Source organism: Pristiophorus japonicus, chromosome 2 (genome assembly GCF_044704955.1).
Source record: "Pristiophorus japonicus isolate sPriJap1 chromosome 2, sPriJap1.hap1, whole genome shotgun sequence".
Taxonomy (NCBI): Eukaryota; Metazoa; Chordata; class Chondrichthyes; family Pristiophoridae; genus Pristiophorus; species Pristiophorus japonicus.
In genome coordinates, this window is record NC_091978.1 from 68,908,866 (window position 1) to 68,930,211 (window position 21,346).

A 21,346-nucleotide genomic window follows, 5' to 3' on the forward strand; every position below is an offset into this window, starting at 1 on the left:
AAGGCTTCCCCCAGCCCCTCACGTCCTCTCCTCCCCCCCCCCTCACTCACACCCCCTTCCACCCCCCCACCTCGCTCTCTCTCCCCCTCTCTACCTTTCCTGCTGCTGCTGTCCGGTCATCTGCTGCATTTACCTGTGCCGATTTACTTACCCACACCGATTTCTTTAACTCTCTGGAAGGTTTTTCTGCAGAGGCCATATACACTGGCCTAAGCAGAACTGGAGTAACTCTCAGCTGGCCAAACTTGCCTAAATGGCCAGAATTGGCGCGGGTGGCAGGTTACGCCCCCTTTGGCTGAAAAGAAAACTTATCTAATAATATCGTAACTAACTGAGTTACGCTGGTGCAAGTTGATTGGGGTAACTGAAGCAGCCGAAGGCTGCACTGGCACATTGGAGGTGGTGTTGAATCTCGTCATCAATGTCTGCTCTTGTTGTACTAGGCAAAAGTTTAATGCAGTGTGCAGTTACAAGGCACATAAATATTTCACATTTGACACATTTCCCATTTCCAGTTTAAAAACCACATGTGTTTTTTTTCCCTCATTTCTTTTAGATAATCCAGTACAGTGGTTGGTGTCTGTCCCAAACAATGTCCTTTATATTTTTTCTCTTGGTGGCCCTTTCTATTTGGCAGTGGATACCTTTTTTCTAATTAGGTGAGTTTAAAAGACTCAGAGTAACACGCAGAACACAATAGTTAAACCTGTGATATAATGTTTATTGCTTTAGATGCCAGACTGGGCCTGCAGCAGAAGGTGAGAGAACCAACACAAGGTAAAAACCTACTTGACCTCGTCTTCACCAATCTACCTGTCGCAGATGCATCTATCCATGACAGTATTGCTGGGAGTGACCACAGCACAGTCATTGTGGTGACCAAGTTCCGTCAACACACATAGGACACCATCCATCCTGTTGTGTGGCACTACCACTATGTTAAATGGGATAGATTCAGACCAGATCTAGCAGCTCAAAACTGGGCATCCATGAGGCACTGTGGGCCATCAGCAGGAGTAGAATTGTATATTACCACAATCTGTAACCTCATGGCCCGGCATATCCCTCACTCTACCATTGTCTTTAAGCCAGGCGACCAACCCTGGGTTCAATGAGGAGTGTAGAAGAACATGCCAGGAACAGTACCAGGCATACTTAAAAATGAGATACCAACCTGGGGAAGCTGCAACACAAGACCACATGCATGCTAAACAGCAGAAGCAGCATGCTATAGACAGAGCTAAGCGATCACACAACCAACGGATCAGATCAAAGCTTTGCAATCGTGCCACATTCAGTCATGAATGGTATCGGATAATTAGAAAACTAAAGGGAGGATAGGGCTCCATGAACATCCCCAGCCTCAATGATGGCGGAGCCCAGCACATGAGTGCAAATGACAAGGGTGAAGCATTTGCAACCACCTTCAGCCAGAAGTGCGGCTTGGATGGTCTGTCTCGGCCTCCTCCTGAGGTCCCCACCATCACAGAAGCCAGTCTTCAGCCAATTTGATTCACTCCATGTGATACCAAGAAACGGCTGAGCGCACTGGATACAGCAAAAGCTAAGTGCCCTGACAACATCCAGGCTGTAGTGCTAAAGACTTGTGCGCCAGAACTAACCACACCTTTCGCCAAGCTGTTCCAATACAGCTACAACACTGGCATCTACCTGACAAAGTGGAAAATTGCCCAGGGATGTCCTGTTCACAAAAACCAGGACAAATCCAATCTGGCCTACTTTCAATCATCAGCAAAGTGATGGTGTTTTTATGAGTGCTATTAAGTGGCACTTACTCACTGATAACCTGCTCACCAATGCTCAATTTGGGTGCCGCCATCTCCAAAAATAGAGAGTATAGCCACCTCCCCATGACATTCAACGGCATTACCATTGCTGAATCCTCCACCGTCAAAATCCTGGGGCATCACCATTGACCAGAAACTTAACTGGACCAGCCACATTAATACTGTGGTTACAAGAGAAGGTCAGAGGCTGGGTATTCTGCGATGAGTTACTCACCACCTGACCACCACCTGCAAGTTCCGCTCCAAGTTACACACCATCCTGATTTGGAAGTATAGTTCCATCATCATCACTGTGTCAAAATCCTGGAACTCACTCCCGAACAGCACTGTGGGAGTACCTTCACCACAGCGACCGCAGTGGTTCAGGAAGGCAGCTCACCATCACCTTCTCAAGGGTAATTAGGGATGGGCAATAAATGCCAGTGACGCCCACATTCCATGAATGTATTAAAAAAATACTACCCACTCGCCTAAAAACAAACACCAGGCAAACAACAGGAGATGTTCATGAACTAATGTGGAAAAGAAAAAGAATTTGGGTACGATTGTTGGTCGCTCACTAGACATCTCCTGTCAACAAACGAATCTAATATTGGGATCCTGAAAGGCATTTGACTCTACGCTGAAGGAATTGTTTTAACCTTGTATGGATCACTGGAGAGGTCACATTTTCAATTTTACATGAAATTTGTGACACACAATGCTAGAAAAAATTACACTGCAGCTGCTTTCTGTTTCTAAATTAGGACTTTGTGTCTGATGCCTGACATTTTAGTGACATTGTACAGCAATGCATTAGTTTCTCTGGCAATCTGATGGTCATTCAGACTGGCTTTGGCTTCAGACTAGCAAATTGATATATTTTTTGATGGTGAAGGGACTTGAATACATTTTCTCTCTGAGTACATGCCACTACTAAGAAGCTGGATGAACAATCTAGTCCGAGGACCTGCCATTGATAGCACTAAGCCAGCCCTTAGGAAATGCACAAGACCAGTCCAAGGATGAGTTGCTCTTAAAAATTCCCCTTTCACTGTGGGGAGGCAGAGATTCTCTGCGTAGCATCTGAGATTTGGAAGAGTGTGGCGGGGGTAAGGAAGAATCAAATCTATCTGATGGTTGGTGGGATGAAATTTCAGCCAAAGTGTAACATAACAGAAAAGATGCCACAAACTGCACACAGTGGTCCAAATATCCACAGGGAACACCCCATGGTGTAAAGGCCAGGGTATACCTGTCATAGAAACATAGAAAATAGGTGCAGGAGTCGGCCATTCGGCCCTTCGAGCCTGCATCGACATTCAATATGATCATGGCTGATCATTCCCTCAGTACCCCTTTCCTGCTTCTCTCCATACACCTTGATCCCCTTAACCATAAGGACCATATCTAACTCTCTCTTGAATATATCCAATGAACTGGCATCAACAACTCTCTGCGGCAGGGAATTCCATAGGTTAACAACTCTCTGAGTGAGGAAGTTTCTCCTCATCTCAGTCCTAAATGGCCTACCTCTTATCTTAAGACTATGTCCCCTGGTTCTGGACTTCCACAACATCGGGAACATTCTTCCCGCATCTAACCTGTCCAGTCCCGTCAGAATCTTATACATTTCTATGAGATCCCCTCTCATCCTTTTAAACTCCAGTGAATAAAGGCCCAGTTGATCCAGTCTCTCCTCATATGACAGTCCAGCCATCCCTGGAATCAGTCTGGTGAACCTTCGCTGCACTCCCTCAATAGCAAGAACGTCCTTCCTCAGATTAGGAGACCAAAACTGAACACAATATTCCAGGTGAGGCCTCACTAAGGCCCTGTACAACTGCAGTAAGACCTCCCTGCTCCTATACTCAAATCCCCTAGCTATGAAGGCCAACATACCATTTGCCTTCTTCACTGCCTGCTGTACCTGCATGCCAACTTTCAATGACAATGTCAGTGACCTCCACTCATGATTCTGCCAAAGTATGTGGGGTCAGGGGCAGAATAGCTTATTTAAATAATGTTAATAGGTGCCCTCACCACTAGGGACACATCTTGAGCACCCACCAGACAGGGGAGACTGTTTAATGTGGTGGCTGCCAGCTCCCCCAGGAAACATCCTGTATGTGGCCCATCGGCCCCTTGCAACTTTTAAAATTTAAAAACCTTCGTGATCAGGGTTATGTCCCAGGCATGGACCCCCAGATGGGCTCCGCTTCCACTGATCGACAAGCCTTCTCTCCCCTGGCGTACCAGCCCGCCACTCTTCCATCAGGCTGTGGCTTAGGAAACTCCCAGCTGGGAGACCATTTCCCTGATACCTCCACTCTGACACAGCTGGTTTTGTTTAGAATAGTTGGAGTGTATTTGGGACCTTGCCTATTTCCTGGCCCTTGTACTTCACTCCCTCCAACCTTATGGGGGGAGTGCGATGAAAGGGCAATGGATTTTAGGGCTCAGACAATATAAAAAGCCAAAATAATTCATTAAGATCTGGGCAACTGACAAAATATAAAAAGCCAATGGTTGGTGGGATGAAATTTCAACCAAAGTGTAACATAAATAGTAAATCATAACTATTTGCCTTATATACAACTATATTATATTTAAGACTGAGCAAAGTTTTGTGGTAGCCTGTTACTATGGGCTCAATTTTCCCCAGTGATTTGCACCATTCTTTTTGAGCAGGCTGCTCTTTTTGGCCTAAGTTGAAAAACCACAGTTTCCCCAATCAATTTGTACCAGTGTAACTCAGTTAGCTACGATTTTTTTACGGCAGTTTTTTTTTTCAGCCAAAGGGGACGTAACCAGTCACCTCCGTCAATTAGGGAAGTTTGGCCAGCTGAGAGTTACTTCAATTCTGCTTCGGCCAATGTATGTGGCCTTTGCTGAAAAACCTTCCCTAGAGGGAAAGAGAGAGAGAGAGATAGAGAGAGAGGTGTCCCGGAGACCGGACCGTTCAGGCGGGGTTGGAGGTAAGTTGCTGCTATGCGTTTTTCAATTTTTTTAATGTATTGGGAGCTGGCTGTATGCTTCAGCCCGCATTGCTGGTTACCATGGCAGCCTGATTTTTTTGGCGCAGATCAAGGCTCCACTCCCAAAACTGAAGGTTGGGTTAGGCCACGCCAAAATGAAGAAATCCAACTTAGAATTTTTTTGGGCCGTATTTAGGCCCAAAAAATTGGGCGTATCTCTTCAGTACGCCAAAAAAATGCTTTGGGGAAAATTGAGCCCAATATCATTGGGAATAGGTAAATTTTAATAATCAAGAATAACTCTGCATAGTTTAATAAAAGACTAACCATGAACAAATGTTAATTTGTATTGTGATCTTTTGCAGCGGTTTGCTGAGTGCAAGAACGCTATTAAACATGCATGATCAACCTGAGCAAGGGCTGACCTTCAAAATTATAAAGGATTATGTGGTTAAGAGATTGCAAAGGTAAGATACTATTTAATGTTGCATCAAAAATGCAGTCGTAAAAAAAGTTTTCTTCAGCACAAAATCTAGGCTGACAGTTCAGCGAGTGCTGCACTGTCAGAGGTGCCAGCTTTTGGGTGAAATGTTAAACCCAGACCCCGTCTGCTCTCTCAAATAGATGTAGAAGATCCCATGGTATTAGTCGAAGAAATACAGGAGAGTTATGTAGTTTAGAAAAATGAGAGCTCATTGAAACATACAAGATTCTGAAGGGGATTGACAGGGTAGATGCTGAGAGGTTGTTTCCCCTGCCTGGAGTGTCTAGAACTCGGGGGCGCAGGCTCAGGATAAGGGGTAGGCTATTTAAGACAGAGATGAGGAGGAATTTCTTCACTCAGAGGATTGTGAATCTTTGGAATTCTCTGCCCCAGAGGGCTGTGGATGCTGAGTTTCTGAATATATTCAAGGCTGAGATCGATAGATTTTTGGACTTCAGGGAAATCAGGGATATGGAGATCGGGCGGGAAAGTGGAGTTGGAGATCGATGATCAGCCATGATCTTATTGAATGTCGGAACAGGCTCGAAGGGCCGTCTGGCCTACTCCTGCTCCTATTTCTTATGTTCTTATCTTATCTCTGGTGTCCTGGCCAATATTTATCCCTCAACCAATATCATTAAATCAGATTATCTGTTTTGTTTGTTTTTGCTTGTGGGACCTTGCTGTTTAACTGTTAAATAACTGTTGTGTTTCCTACATTATGACAGTGACTACACTTTAAAAGTGCTTTGGGACATCCTGAGATTATGAAAGGCACTATATAAATGCAAGTCTTTCTTCTTTCTTTCTTAAGTTATCTGCTCCCCTTTTCTACTAATTTTTTTAACTTGCCAGTTTCCTACATTATCAGCCTTGGTCCATCACTTAGGTTTCTTAATATAAAAAAAGCAATATTATTGAGTGTCAAGTACAGTGCTGGACATAACATATTTTCATAGAAATTTGTTCAAGAGGAGCACGATATGAACCATGATCCTCAAGCAAACAGTACAACTGTGGCTAGCAGCTGTGTCTGCTTGGTTCAGAGCAGAGGGTTGTGAGTTCAAGGCCCATTCTAAGACTTGAACAAAATCAGGGGGCAGTACTGTGTGGCGGGGGCAGGTTGGTAGAGGATCTTTGTCTTATGGATGTTTAGTGTAAGGCCTATGCTCTCGTACACTTCAGTGAAGATGTTGACGATGGTTTGGAGTTTGACCTCCGAGTGTGCGCAGATGCAAGCGTCGTCTGCATACTGTAATTCGATGACAAAGGATGGGACAACCTTGGATCTGGACTGGAGGCGGCGGATGTTGAATAGTTTCCCGTTTGTTCTGTAGATTAGTTCCACTCCAGCGGGGAGCTTGCTGAGGGTGAAATGGAGCATTGCAGCAAGAAAGAATGAGAAGAGCGTTGGTGCGATGATACAGCCTTGATTGACCCTGGTCCGTACGTGAATTGGGACTGTGGTGGATCCGTTGGTCAGCCGAATTTGAGGAGAAAACTCCATAATCCTTCACAGTCGACAGTGTCAAAGGCTTTTGTGAGGTCAAAGAAGGCTACGTACAGTGGTTGGTGCTGCTCCCTGCATTTCTCTTGTATTTGATGCTGCAAACTCTGCACAGCCATTTGAAGGCCTCCACAGAGACTGCAAGATCTTTGTGGCAGCTTTCTTCAAAGTCAGCAGCGATTGTCATTGCTTCGCCACTGACCGCAAATTCTGGGCCAATATTAAATGGGCGAATGTATGATGTCATCAAGACATTATGCATTAATTTACTTGCCACTGACCAAGCACAGATGAATGCTGCCTGCAAACTTTAAATACATGATTAACGAATCAGATTAGAGGAAAATGGCATTACAGATCTCCACCAAATTTTCGAATAGTGAACACCACTATATGCTCAAACAGCAGGTGTTCTGAATCAGGAAATCTAAGCTAATATCTTTCAGTCACTGGGCAGTCTGTTGTCTGAATATTGACTTTAGCAACTTCAGACATTAGCTGTATCTCTCATTTTCCTTACCGCATGGGATATCTGTGATGAGATTTTGCATTGACATTCTGGGTGTAGACCCTCCATCAGACTACCTTTCTGACGGTAGGGAAGGCCTGTTGAGCTTTCTTTCTCTGTTCATGATTGGTGAACCTACTGTTGGTTTCTACCATTATTTTTTTCCATTTCAGACCCCCTGCATTGGTAAGTTTGTTTTTCTGTATTTCCTGCAGTTTTCCCAATTTCCTGCCATCATCCATGTCTGGCCCCTTTCCATGCCTTTTAACCAAGCTCTTTTGTTTTTATTAATGTCTTTTCATTGTATCATTGAGATGATTTTTTACATCATTTAACATTTTCCTTATTTCCTATTAAGCAGTTTGCAGGGTACTCAGCCCATTGACCTCCTCTCTGCGATTGGGGTGTCTATTGATTCTTCCTGGCTCTCTTTTTTCTCAATTCTACTAAAGGGTTTCTTATCTTCCAGTTTTCAGTTCTGATGAAGAGTCCACATATGGAGTATTAATCTGCCTTTTCTCTTTATAAAGGTTGACTGACCTGCTGTCTATTCCCAGAATTTTCTGTCCTAACTTCAGATTTCCAGAATTTCTATGTGTTTTCATTTTATTTGTACTATCTGATACCTGCACATGGATTACTTGATCAGCCCATCAAGAAGGCCACAGACAATAAGATGCATTTGTTCAAACTTGTCTATGAAGGTAGGACAGTGAAGTTCAGGGCCTCTGAGTCCAGAGGGTTTCCTATATATTGCGGAGGTTTTCAGTGTCAATGCCATGGCTTGTCCATATTAATTAGGATGATCAGCTGTCACAATAAGTGTAAACTATTAGATGACACACAAAGGCAAAATTAAATCTATGTGCTCCTGTTGCGAAGAGGAAGGTTACATCCCAGAGCTTGTCTCAGCTGGAGACTTACTGGATGGGGGAATATCCTGGAACTGTATTTGTTTTGGGAAGTTCTGTGTCAATTAGATAAGCTGTCTAAGCTAATTTGCTCTTAATGGTCTCACACATAAAGATCATAATCGTTTTATTCAATTGAATAAGTTACAATGTACACAGCACTTACCTGCTTGCTATTAAATTACATGTCCATTGTATTCCTCACAATTTTCAATATCCATTGACAATAGAAACCCAGCAAAATGTCAAAGAAGTGAAGCATCTCTCGAGATTTAGTTTGAGACTATTATGTAGTAATAGCAAAGAGTGTCCCCAGCTCCTATATAATTACACCAGTAAAGTAGAAGGTGTATGCTGGAGAATATTTTCAAACTCTGACTGATTGCATAAAAGACTTCAGAAGTGTTACTGATCAGAAGGCAACACTACTCTAAAGGGAGATGATCAGAGTGAGGATAAAAAAAACTGAAAAAAGGTGAATAATTTCTTGCAAATAATGACTGAGTCATAGAATGCCATGACCCTGCAGGAGGCTATTCAGCCCATTGTGTCTGTACTGTATCCCTGAAAGATTCAATCCTATTGTCTTGTTCTTTCCTCAAAGCTTTTCCATTGTTTTTCAAAATCGTATCCACTTCTCTTCTAAAAGCTATAATGAATTCTTACCATTCTATGGGCTCAATTTTCCCCAAAGCTTGAAGAGTTACGCCCGTTTTTTGGGGCCTAAGTACACCCCCCAAAAAATCATCCAAGTTTGCCCATTTGAATTCTTCATTTTGGCGCCGCCTAACCTGTCGTTTAGTTTTGTGGGTGGAGCCCAAGATCTGCGCCAAAAAGATTGGGTTGCCATGGTAACAAGGGACACAATGTGGGCTGAGGCTGGAAAGTGAAACATACAGCCAGCTCACAGCAACCAAGCACAAGCACATTAAACATTGCAGCAACTTACCTCCATTAAATTCTTAAAGTTTAATGACAAAAGTTTATCTCCCCCCAGCTCCTGATGCCAGTCCCGCCCGATCCCCGCATCTATCCCAGGCCGAATGGCCTCCCGACGCCGGTCCATGCACCTATCTCAGGCCGAACGGCCTCCTCCCTCCCGGTCCTCGCACCTAACTATGCCGAAAGGCTCCCCCTCCCTCCCCCATCGCTCTCCCACTCTCTATCACCTCTCTGCTGCTGCTGTCCGGGCATCTACTGCGCTGATTTACTTACCTGTGCTGATTTTCTTAACTCACCAGAAGGTTTTTCCACAAAGGCCACATACGCTGTCCTAAGAAGAATTGGAATAAATCGGAGCTAGTCAAACTTGTTTAACTGGCCAGAATTGGCTCGGATGGCAGGTTATGCCCCCATGACACAAAAAAAGAGAACCTAAAAAAATCGTAACTAACTGATGCACATTGATTGGGGAAACTTTTAACTTCGGCCAAAAAGAGCGGCATGCACCAAAAAAAGGTGCCAATCACCGGGGAAAATTGAGTCCATAGCTTTTATCACAACATTTTAGTGAAGCAAAATATAATTTCTACCTCATAAAATCATAGAATCAGACAGCACAGAAGGTGGCCATTCTGCCCATCGTGCCTGTGCTGTGCTTTAAAAGGGCTATCCAATTAGTCCCACTCCCCTGCCATTTCCCCATAGCCCTGAAATTTTTTTCCCATCAATTATTCATCCAATTCCTTTTGAAAGTTATTATTGAATCTTCTTCCACCACCCTTTCAGGCAGTGTATTCTAGATCATAACAACGCGCTGCATAAAAGAAATTCTCCTCATCTCGTCTCTGGTTCTTTTGCCGATTACCTAAAATCTGTGTCCTCTGGTTACCGACCCTTCTGCTAGTAGAAACAGTTTCTCCTTATTTACTCCATTAAAACCTTTCATGATTTTGAACATCTCTATTCAACCTTCTCTGCTCGAAGGAGAACAACCCCAGCTTCTCCAAGTAACTGACGTCCCTCATTCCTCATACCATTCTGGTAAATCTCTTTGCATCCTCTTTAAAGCGTTAATATCTATCCTAAAGTGTGCTGCACCATATTTCAGCTGGGGCCTATTAAGGTTAAGCATGACTTCCTTGCTTTTGTGCTTTATGCCTCTGTTTATAAAGTCTAGGACCCTGTATACTTTTTAAAAGAAGAAAGAAAGAAAGACTTGTATTTATATAGCACCTCTCACAACCACTGGATGTCGCAAAGCACTTTACAGTCAATGGAGTACTTTTGTAGTGTAGTCACTGTTGTAATGTGGGAAACGCAGCTATCAATTTGCGCACAGCAAGCTCCCACAAACAGCAATGTGATAATGACCAGATAATCTGTTTTAGTGATGTTGATTGAGGGCTAAATATTGGCCAGGGCACCAGGGATAACTCCCCTGCTCCTCTTCAGAATAGTGCCATAGGATCTTTTATATCCATGCAAGAAGGAAGAAGAGGCCTCAGTTTAATGTCTCATCTGAAAGACGGCACCTCCAACAGTGCAGCACTCTAGTCTGCAGTGTCAGCCTAGATTTTGCTGCTCAAATCCCTCAAGTGGGACTATGAACCCACAACCTTCTGACTCAGAGGTGGAGATGCTGCCAACTGAGCCACAGCTGACACTGCATTTAACAGCCTTCTCAACTTGCCCTGCCACCTTAAAGATTTGTATGTGTACAACCCCAGGTCTCTCTGTTCCTGCACCTCTTTAAAATTGTACCATTTAGTTTATAATGCCTCTCCTCATTCTTCCTCCCAAAATGTATCACTTCACACTTCTCTGCATTAAATTTCATCTGCCATGCATCTGCCCATTTTATAAGTCTGTCTATGTCCTCCTGAAGTCTGTTACTATTCTTCTCACTGTTTACTATATTTCTGAGTTTTGTGTCATCTGAAAACTTTGAAATTATGCCCTGTATACCCAAGTCCTAATACCAACCCCTGGAAAACACCACTGCATACTTCCCTCCAATCTGAAAAACTACCGCTCACCACTCCTCTCTGCTTTCTGTCCCTTAGCCAATTTTGTATGCATGCTGCCACTGCCCCTTTAATCCCATGGACTTCAATTTTTCTAATAAGTTTATTATGTGGTACTTTATCAAATGCCTTTTTAAAGTCCATATACACAACATTTCTGTTACATCACCAAAGAACTCAATTACATTAGTCAAACACGATTTGCCTTTAACAAATCCTTGCTGGCTGTCATTTATTAACCCATATTTTTCAAAGTTACTTGGAAAATAAGAATCTAAATAGGATAGAGGAGAAAACAGATCTGGGCATATCAATGAACAAATCACCACAAGTAGCGACACAAGTTAATAAGATCATAAAAAAGCAAACCAAACACTAGGGATTATTTCTAGAGGGAAAGAATTGAAAAGAAAAGGCTGAGGGGTGACCTAATAGCAGTCTTTAAAATTATGAAACTTTTTAATAGAGTAGACACAGATAGAGTGTTTCCACTTGTGGGGAAGAGCAAAATTAGAGGTCATCAATATAAGATAGTCACCAATAATTCAAATACTGAATTCAAAAGAAACCTCTTTACTCAGAGAGTGGTGAGAATGTGGAACTCGCTGGCACAGGGAGTGATTGAGGTGAATAGTATAGATGCATTTAAGGGGAGAATAGGCAAGCATATGAGGGAGAAAGGAATAGAGGGTTACGCTGATAGAGTTAGATGGGGAAGGATGGGAGGAGCCTCGAGTGGAGCATAAACCATGGCATGGTCTCGTTGTGCCAAATGGTCTGTTTCTGTGCTATATATTCAATGTAATTTATATGTAATAAATTTTGCCTTGGATCATTGTCTCTAAAATATTCCCCATCACCGATCTTAGGCTGACTGGCCTGTAGTTATCGGGTTTATCCCGCTCCCCTTTTTGAACAGGGGTTTAACAGTTGCCTTCCTCCAGTCCTCTCACAGATAGAAGGAGAATTGATTTACTACGTCTTCTATTTCATTCTTTTCAATCTTGCTCGTGACCAACACTTCAGACCTTGGAAAGAAAAAATTATCTTGGTTAATTCCAATTCTGGAACTTTCAAAAAGCAAACAAATATTAAAATACTTCCATTTCTGGTTTCGTTTTAAAGTCGCTAGATTTTCGGCTTTGCTCATTTTGGGGCAGTAATGGCGGAGGGGCAGTAATGTTTGCGCCCAGGAATAGTTTGCGTCTCAGTCAGCAAAATTGGGCAGCTGGGTCCTGAGTGTGGGGCGGAGCATTAAGGGAGGGGTTACACACCTCTCTTAGGGCTCAAATTTCCCCAAGAGTTGCCCTGCTTTTTTTGGAGCAAGCAGCTTTTTTTGGAGTAACTTAAAATTCACAAATTTCCCCATTTAACTTGCTCCGGTGTAAGTCAGTTCGTTAGGTTTTGTTTTAGTTTAGTTTTTTTTCTCCAAAAGAGGGCGTGACCAGCCACTTACACCTGTTTTGACCATAGAAGCAAATTTGGCCAGCTGAAAGTTACTCCAAACGAACTTAGGCCAGTGTCTGTGGCCACTTTTGTAGGCACAGAAAAACCTTACCTACATTTAAGAAATCAGCGCAGATAGCCAGAGATGGGGGAAGGATTTGTGGGGGGGGAATAAGGTGAGTTAGAGGATTCCAAAGCTCCAAAGACCTTAACAACATCAGCACAACATTACAACATCTTCAGCACAACAGCTGCACAACATCACAACAAATAAATGAAAGATAAATCAGCTACTGAAAATAGAGCAGTCCTACCTTGCTGACTGCAGAACGCACCGGCTAGCCCTCCCGCCAGGGCTAGGGGTGGCAGGCATGCATGACTGTAGGGGTGAGGGATTTTAACTTTTTACAGTTAACCCTAAATGTTGCGTGGTCCTAATGGAGGATGATTCAGTTTTGATGCAAAATATCTTTTATTGTGAATATTACAGTGCACTTCAACAATACAACTAACAACAACAACAACATCCACAGCAGGAAAGAATGTCTGCACCCAACCCTCACCCACATCTCGGGGAAAGTGCACTTCCTTATAGGGTCGGTGATGGTGGTAGGGGGGTGGGGAGGTGGGTGCGGAGTGTTGGGGGTCCGGCTTGGGTCTAACCGGTGGCTGGTGCATGGAGTGAAATGGGAGTGAAATTTGAATCTCTGGCCTTTATGCCCTTATTGCAGAATCCAGCTCCCTCATGGCATCTGCCATTGTCTGCAGACCCTCTGCAATGCCTGCCCTCAGTTCCCGTCTTAGTGCAGAGATTTCACCCAATAGTGTGGCGACCTCATCACGCACCCCAGTGACAGCTGCCATGAGTGATCTTGCGAGGGCATTGGTCTCCTCACCCAATGAAAAAATCTGATTTTTTTTTTTTTTCGTTGCCAATCTTTCCAATTCTTTGTCAAATCACAAACGCCAGAGGTCACCTTGCACACATCAAGGATCACTCTGCGCCAATGCTCTTAGCCAAAAGGTCTAGAGCCACTGCACCGTTCCTGGAAGTACTGCAATACCAGGTTCGTGCCATGGAGGTGGATGGGTCAGGCCCCCCACACACCTCCGTGGAGGTGGATGGGTCAAGCCACCCCACCCACCTCCTATTTCCAAAAAGCATAGGAGAATCACCTTCCTGATCCAGGGAGAACCACGTTGGGGTCATGGTTACTCCCCTGTCAGGTCAGTTACGCATGATCTTAGCCAAAAGGCTGAGAAGCGATGAAAAACCTGATTTACTTCTGCTGAGGGCTGCGTCTCAGGAGAGACTGGTCGGCTTCTCCTTCCCCTTGCCGTGGGTCTACCTAGTGGCACCCCTCCAGTGCGACGTGCAGGCTGGGATGGTGGGGCACTGGGTGTCCCAAGATGCATTTCCTGACCGCCACTCGGACCCGTGATCCCAGAAGGTGTGAACCCATGGAAGCTTGCCGAGGAGCTAATGGAGGTTCTGGCTGTGTGATGCCCTGTGATACCCTGTGATATATTATGATCGATATCGCTGTCAGCATTCTCCTGAGCACAAATTCCCATAGACCCCTCCTCCCCCCCACTCGCCTTGGTCTGGAGTGCATGCATCTGGATCCTCAGGATCTTGAGGAGTGTCGTCGTCTTCTGCAAAAGACAACATAACAGTCAAATAATTAGCAGCACAGGAAGGGGCAGGATGGGTGGCACGAGTAGTCTGACGCATAGCAGGCCAGTCAGCAGGTTGATTTGAAGGGCCACTATGCATTTTAATGACTCACCCTCACCCTCGCGTGTGGGTCCAGCTTGTGCAGAGCTGATTCTTTTTCTGCCGGTGCGAGTCAGCAAGGCAGCAACCCTCTGTTCCAGGTGTGTCAGTTGATGCAGATTGGCGGATCTCCTCCTGTTCTAGTTCTCTCCCTCTTGCTGTGGGCCAATTTCTTCTGCAAAGATGAAAATATAAATTGTCAGACATGGTGCGCTTCTGATGGATGGGACACATACAGATGCTCACATTTTCCACTGCAATTCAATTTAAAGATGAAGATATCACTTACACTCACTACTTGACCAATGTCCTGCCATTTCCTCTTGCACTGGCTTCCAGATCTTGCAGTGTTGACCTCAGCGGAGAATTCTTCGGCAACGAGGTTCCATCTTTTTCTCATTTCCTTGGGGGAGATCTTTGACGGACCACTCTTGTTGATATCCAGCTCCAGCCATTTCCCCTCAATAACCGTTACTAATTTCTCCACTTCCTCATGGAGGAAATTCTTGGTTCTTCTTGCAGACTCTTGCGCTATTCGTCTATTGGACTCAAATGGAGGTAATGTTCAAAGATCTTACACCTGTCTCACACCTATCCAGCACTCCTTTCCACTCCCTCAGCCACACAAAAATCAATATTCAGACCTCACCTTTATATATGCTCCATAGCCACTTATTCTGAGGACGCTCTCCCTTTAATTGGCCGATTGCCAAGCTTCCTATTACACTGCGCATGCGGGCAGACTGGAGCGCCCATTGCGCATGTGCGCACACTGAAACAGTCATGCGTGCCCCTGCCGGCACTGCACGACACGCTGGGCCCAAGCCCCGCCCCCCCTGCTGGCGGCACTGAGCAAGCGCGGCCGAAGTTCCACCCCCCTCCCCACGCTCTGCTGCGCGACGCCAATGGATGTGGATGACGAGGGAGCGGCCAAATTCACAGGTAGATTTTTGGCGCTTTTTCTCCTCCAGGAAGTTGGTGCACCACATCGAGATACGCCGCTCTAAGCGACTGGGGAAATTTGGGGGCTTAGGATGCTAGGCTGGCTTAGCATGCAAAAATCCTGAGCTAAACAGCCGGCCTCTGAACGCTCGAAGAGAGGCTTGGGGAGAAAAAAAAACCTGAAAATAAAACTTTCCCAATAAATACCTCGCACCATCACAACATAAATCGCAAAACAATAAAATAAAAAACAATCACACTTACCTCAGGTCGGCATTACCTGCCTCACTGCAGCTGCTACAGCTAGGACCACCCACCTTCACAGGCAGTCCCAGCACGGTGCTCTATGGAGCGCTACAGATTGGGCGGGAGCCAAAAATCAAGTCAGTGTCGCAACCAGGGGCGTTGCACACCATGCCTCTTCTGGGCGATAATGCTCCCTGTCCCACCGAAACTGGCCCCAAAAACCCCGGCGGAGCGCTGGAAGCCGGCCGCCTGCCCGGAAGATGCTCAACGCCGCCATTGCCGCCTCTCCAGGGTGAAAACAGAGGCAGCAACAAACAGAAAATCCAACCCTTATAAGATTTATATTTTCTTTCCTTTGCTGATTTCTGTGGAAAAAAGTAGTAGCAAATATAAAACGAGGAACACTGCCTTCTATTCATGTGACCTCTTTTGCTAAAATTAGCAAATGGTAGAAAATGTCCCCCTAAGTGAGTCAGATCAAGAAAAGCAATGTAACCTAAAATTAGTGCTGTTAATTAAAAAGATTATAATACTGATACATTACAACAACAGGTTATGACAGGAGTAGGTACAACTGTCAGCATTAATCAAGATTACTTTTGGAGCTGTTGCGTGTGTGGTTGTCTTCTTGAAGATTTTATAATTCGAGTGAACACACTGTCAGGTCTGAGGTATAATCTGTTGCTCAGGGTTTCACTGCAGTATGGTATATTGTGGGAATGGCTACTGGAGATAGTGGTAGACTTCCTTTCTTTCAAACAGTGAAGGGAGCATTTACAGCGTATCTTGTTGCTATGCTGAATTTCCCAAGCAATGGGAAACGTTTTGCCAGATAAAATGGTGTAATATTCGATGGCATGTAAAGTAATCTGTCATTTGCATTCTGCTTCTTTCCTGGGAGTTGGATTCTTTAGTTTGACATTTTAAGTATCTGCGTACCCAATTGCAGAATGGAAATTTATATGCAAAATTTTTATATACCATTACTAGTTCTTATTATTTTGTAGTGATCCAATTATCTCCTTTCTGTAGCTTTACTGTTAGAATAAATAAATAATTGTGGACATTTTATACGATCTATCTATCTATCTATACATATATATAAATATACAATAATTGTTAAGCATTTCTTCAACAATCTTGTCCTTTCTTTTCAGAATTCTTCCACTTTACATCTACACCATGTGCTTATTTATTGGGATGTATTCGCTTATTCCCTGGAAGTCCTTAGGAGAAAATTCAAAGTCCCATTTGGATAAATGCAGGAGGTCCTGGTGGACAAATCTCTTGTTTCTCAACAACTTTATTTTGATTGACCAACATGTAGGTCTTTTCTTAATACAAAGTCAGACTGTTTATCATTCACATTATAGACGGTAATCCAGTTTGTATATTTGATGCTTTCGGATTTACTCAATTATCCAAGTTGCATGACCAGTATTTTATCTATTATATGGTGCTAAGCAGAACCACAGCTACAGTTACTGGGAAAGATAATGGCCTCGATATTAATACCACTATGACGGGCAGGGTGTTAAAAATGAAAAAAAGGGCAAACGCGACCCCAACCAGATGTGTACACGCCTGTCTCCAATTTCACAGTGATGGATTTGGTGATGTGTGAGTCTCTCGCCATGGAGAAGCAGGACACATCATTAACATATTTAAATCAGGCTTCCACAGTGCAATTCAGAGCCCTATTTAAATGAACAGTTGCCATGCGGGGTTCCTGGGGCTTGGGAAATCCGGCAGCGAAAGGAAGGCGGGAGCTTCAGCTCTAGCAGTTTAGTGTCTTTTGCAGCGGTTCTTGCAGGCCAGGAGGAGCAGGAGCGCTTCTGTATCCCCACACCATGCCTAAAGGAAAACTTCACTCGCCCTTCTGCCGATCACAGCCTCTATCCTCCCATCCAACCGCGATTGCAGCCAAGTTCCCCCCTCCCCCACCCCAAACACTGATCTCTGGCCTTCCCCCTCCTGCAATTGCCTCTCCCTCCCCCATTCCCTCCCAAGCCCCGATCTCCGGCCTTTCCCCCCCCTCCCCCCACCACAGTTCCTGATTACAGGGACTGCCCCAAGGGCCACCTATCAATTTGACCGGCTGCCAGTTGGAAAATGGAAGAAATAAATTAAAATCAAATCCTGCCGTTCAATTCGGCAGGCACTCCGTCACCAGCATTGCCGAATTTCTCTTCCGCAACCTTCCTGACTCCGCCTAAATATTGGGGCCAAAGATTGAATATACATATGAAGACACGGTTAGAATGTATATGGGACAATTCGGGGATGCGGCAGTGGCTGTGTTGGTAGAGTGATAATATTTTATATTAGAGACTTGGATTTGAACCTAAACTCTGACTGACACTCAAACTAAGTTATGCTAAGTTACATAAGTGTCATTGGAACAAATAAACACACCACAAATATGTTATGTCCAATTAATATGTGGATAAATGGATACTTAGTGCTACCTGATCTGTAACCTTAAACACCATAGTCAACAGGGCCACATTCATTTAAAGTTATTAGGATCTCAGTACAAAAGTTTTGCATTTAAAGTGATCTAGGGAGAGGATTCTTTGTTAGACCAGGGATAAATGCTTTGTACATAAGAACATAAGAAATAGGCCATTTGGCCCCTCGAGCCTGCTCCGCCATTCAATAAGATCATGGCTGATCTGATCTTGGCCTCAACTCCACTGCCCTGCCTGCTCCCCAAAATCCTTGACTGCCTTATCGTTCAAACATCTGTCTATCTCCACCTTAAATATATTCAATGACCCAGCCTCCACAGCTCTTTGGGGTAGAGAATTCAAAGATTCACGACCCTCTGAGAGAAGAAATTCCTCCTTATCTCTGTGTGTGGGTGTAAGCCGTACTGATCAGTTTTGATCCTTGGCCGGTCGGGCCAAAGACCTAAAGGGTTGAAATATTTCAATGAGCTTCCCACACTGTTGAGTTCCTCAACCTTCTTTGACTCCAAAATGAAATTAAATTATACTCCTGATAAGGTCCACTTGCAGCCTGGATGGCACCAATAACTGCTTTCCACAGCCATGGATTTGGGTTTATTGCAGGCATATCTGATGGGATTTCCAGGGTTGCCTGGGAACCCCCAGAGAGATTGCCTCAAACGGCTATCAATATTTGGAGAGGGACAGAAGAAGTGCATGCTCGCTCCTGCTGTGATGGGTCAGAAACCTGGAGAATCCAGGTTCCACCCCAAATTCTAGTGTCTCTGCCTCTGCGGTGCTCAAATTTCACCCCAAGTAGGAGCTGGATCTCTGGGCTCTGATATTCTAAGCAATAAAAGAAACAGACTGCTATACATTTAATATGAAATAGCTCACCAAAAGAATCTGTGTTTGCAGTGCATGGGTTGGACATGGTATCTTGCGAATGACTTCCAGTTTTACATCACAACACCTCTTTTCATCTTTCTGCTGTACAGGTAAGCTGTTTATCACTTCATGGTACCATCTCCCTAGGACAGAACTGAAGCTTGCCTGCAAGGTAGTGGACTAGACAATGTAAGGACAGAAATGACCATTGCTGTCACTGGCAGTTCTAGATCCACAGTGCTGGTCAGCTGCAGATGTTGCAGTAGATAGAAACATAGAAACATAGAAACATATAAAATAGTTGCAGGAGCAGGCCATTTGGCCCTTCGAGCCTGCACACCATTCAATATGATCATGGCTGATCAGTACCCCATTCCTGGCAGATCTGTCAGTGCCTCCCTGGTCATTCGAAACATCTGCATGCAGAGTTTCTCTGCCTGTAAATATTGGTGTAACTATATAATACGGGCACAATTGGTGCAGCCTGATCCACCTGGCCTCTGCCTGTTGCTTCTCCTTTGCTTCCTCCAAAAAAATTAAGTAAAGGGGAATTCCAATGGGGCAAACCATTGTGCCAATATTCTTCCAAAAACTTTGTGACAAATATCATGGCACGAAACTTCCTGAGCAGCTCAGTGTTCACACATAAAAGAAGAACAAAGATCAATAAAAGATGGAAAAGCAATCTCAAAATACAATTAGTCTTCTGAGAGACCTCTTTAAATGCACTTCCACATACTACACATTCTAAAGCAATCCTTGGTGCCCATTTTAAATGGGTGGGAAATGACTTAGTGAAATTTCATTGCAAACTCCAAGATATTGTGGGAACACTCAAATGATGTTACCGTCTTATTAAAATATTGGCTGTCTATGGGAAATATGGCTGATGTTTGATGACATAGCAGAGAGAGGGGGATTTGGGATAGTCTGGGAAAATTCTCTCTATTTACCTGCACAGGCCTGACCTGGAAATAATTTCTTAATGGTGACAGTTGGAGATGGAAAATGAATGTCTCTGCCATTGCTCATCAGCATGAGCAGAATCTTTTTTATATTAAAGAGCAGACATATTAACTTTTCTATCTGTGTTCAGGAACAGACTGTTAATGATTGTCCTGGCAGGAATTCTGTTGTTGGCCTGTTTCATTGCCACTGCTTTGATCTCATGGTTCTTCAAATTGCCAATAGGACTTCACTTGGATACCAGGTAAGCACAGAATCTGACCACGATTACAGGGAGATAGCTCTGGATAATATGTATGGGCTAGAAATCCCTTGGTGTCCCAGTTGGGGCATTAACTTTTGAAAAGTAGGAAAAGTAGCGCCAGGCGCTAATCATTCTCTCCTTCTGGAAATTCCATTTTGACACTCCAAGAGGGAAGTGGAGCACTAAATCAGGGGCTAAGCACTTTTCTTAGGGTACTAAAATCTGAGAGCAGAGCGCTGAACAATGTGGAGCACATTACTAATGGCATCAGAGACTGTTTCCCTAAAGGGAAGGGCCAATAGTGCACAACCTACTTGTCGACAGTTCTGTGTTGCAAGGCGGCCTGGGCGACTGCCATTACAGCCCCAAACACTCTCACAAAGTGGAGGGCTTGGACAGCTTGCAGCACTGAAACAGCAAAACCTTTGAGCAGGCACCAGACTGGTGCTAATACTAAAGGTTGGTCTACCTGAAAACCAATCCCTTTAATTTGCATTCCCTAAACGGCCAGCCAAGTTGACAATGCCTCCTCTTCCTGACGTTGCTTATGCCCGACGATACAGCAGGGTGCGGAAGGCAATTTTACAATCGGAGCTGTTTCGGGGCGCTGCGCATTTTATGACACCATGATCTGCGAGGTGCTGGAGGCCCAGGTGCTAAGAATTACCGGCACTGAAGTTCGCGGGTGTCACTGCATTCGCCGCGACCAGTCGCTAACCCTTTAGCGCCCCATTACTGCTCCCGCAGGCACTAACAGGAGGCGCTAAGCAGCCGAATTTCTCCCCCTATAAGTCTAGAAATTACGGTCATCAATATTAACAGATAAATGTTTAATGTGTTCATATAACATTTCTCCATTTGCTATTTTAACAGATGAGTTGGCCTGTTTATTTCAACTGGGTTAATGGTCATAAAGTTCCTTGGAACTGCTCCAGTTCTGCTGCAATAATTTCACCGAAAATATGTCAGAAATACTGTTTACGTACATAAATGAGGTTTCTGCCGCTCTTCTAGGGAAATTACAGCAGCGGAATGGGAGCAGGTCCAAGAACATTCCAGGCCAATGTCTGTATTAAAATCGTGGTCAGATGAATGTCATACAAGTGCATGAAACATTCATCCACTGACATCATCAACAGTAATTTCCAGGCTGTAATTTCTAGTCACGGTCAACATGCGACAGGGGACAAACATTCTGAGGAGTTGTTAGATATGATTTATACCCCATGGGTTTTTATTATGCATT

At 44.2% G+C, this 21,346-nt stretch overlaps 1 protein-coding gene and 1 pseudogene across 1 annotated transcript in view; one reads left to right on the forward strand and one right to left on the reverse strand.

Moving 5' to 3' along the window:
- Positions 1–21,346, forward strand: part of oacyl (O-acyltransferase like) — a 69,037-nt gene that overhangs the window by 18,690 nt on the left and 29,001 nt on the right. The window contains exons 7-11 of the mRNA XM_070860066.1: positions 557–659; positions 5,131–5,232; positions 16,710–16,875; positions 18,921–19,000; positions 19,987–20,100. Of these exons, the coding sequence (XP_070716167.1) occupies positions 557–659; positions 5,131–5,232; positions 16,710–16,875; positions 18,921–19,000; positions 19,987–20,100 (565 nt within the window). The remainder of the gene's footprint in view (positions 1–556; positions 660–5,130; positions 5,233–16,709; positions 16,876–18,920; positions 19,001–19,986; positions 20,101–21,346) is intronic.
- On the reverse strand, positions 13,618–13,855 carry LOC139251825 (U2 spliceosomal RNA; annotated as a pseudogene).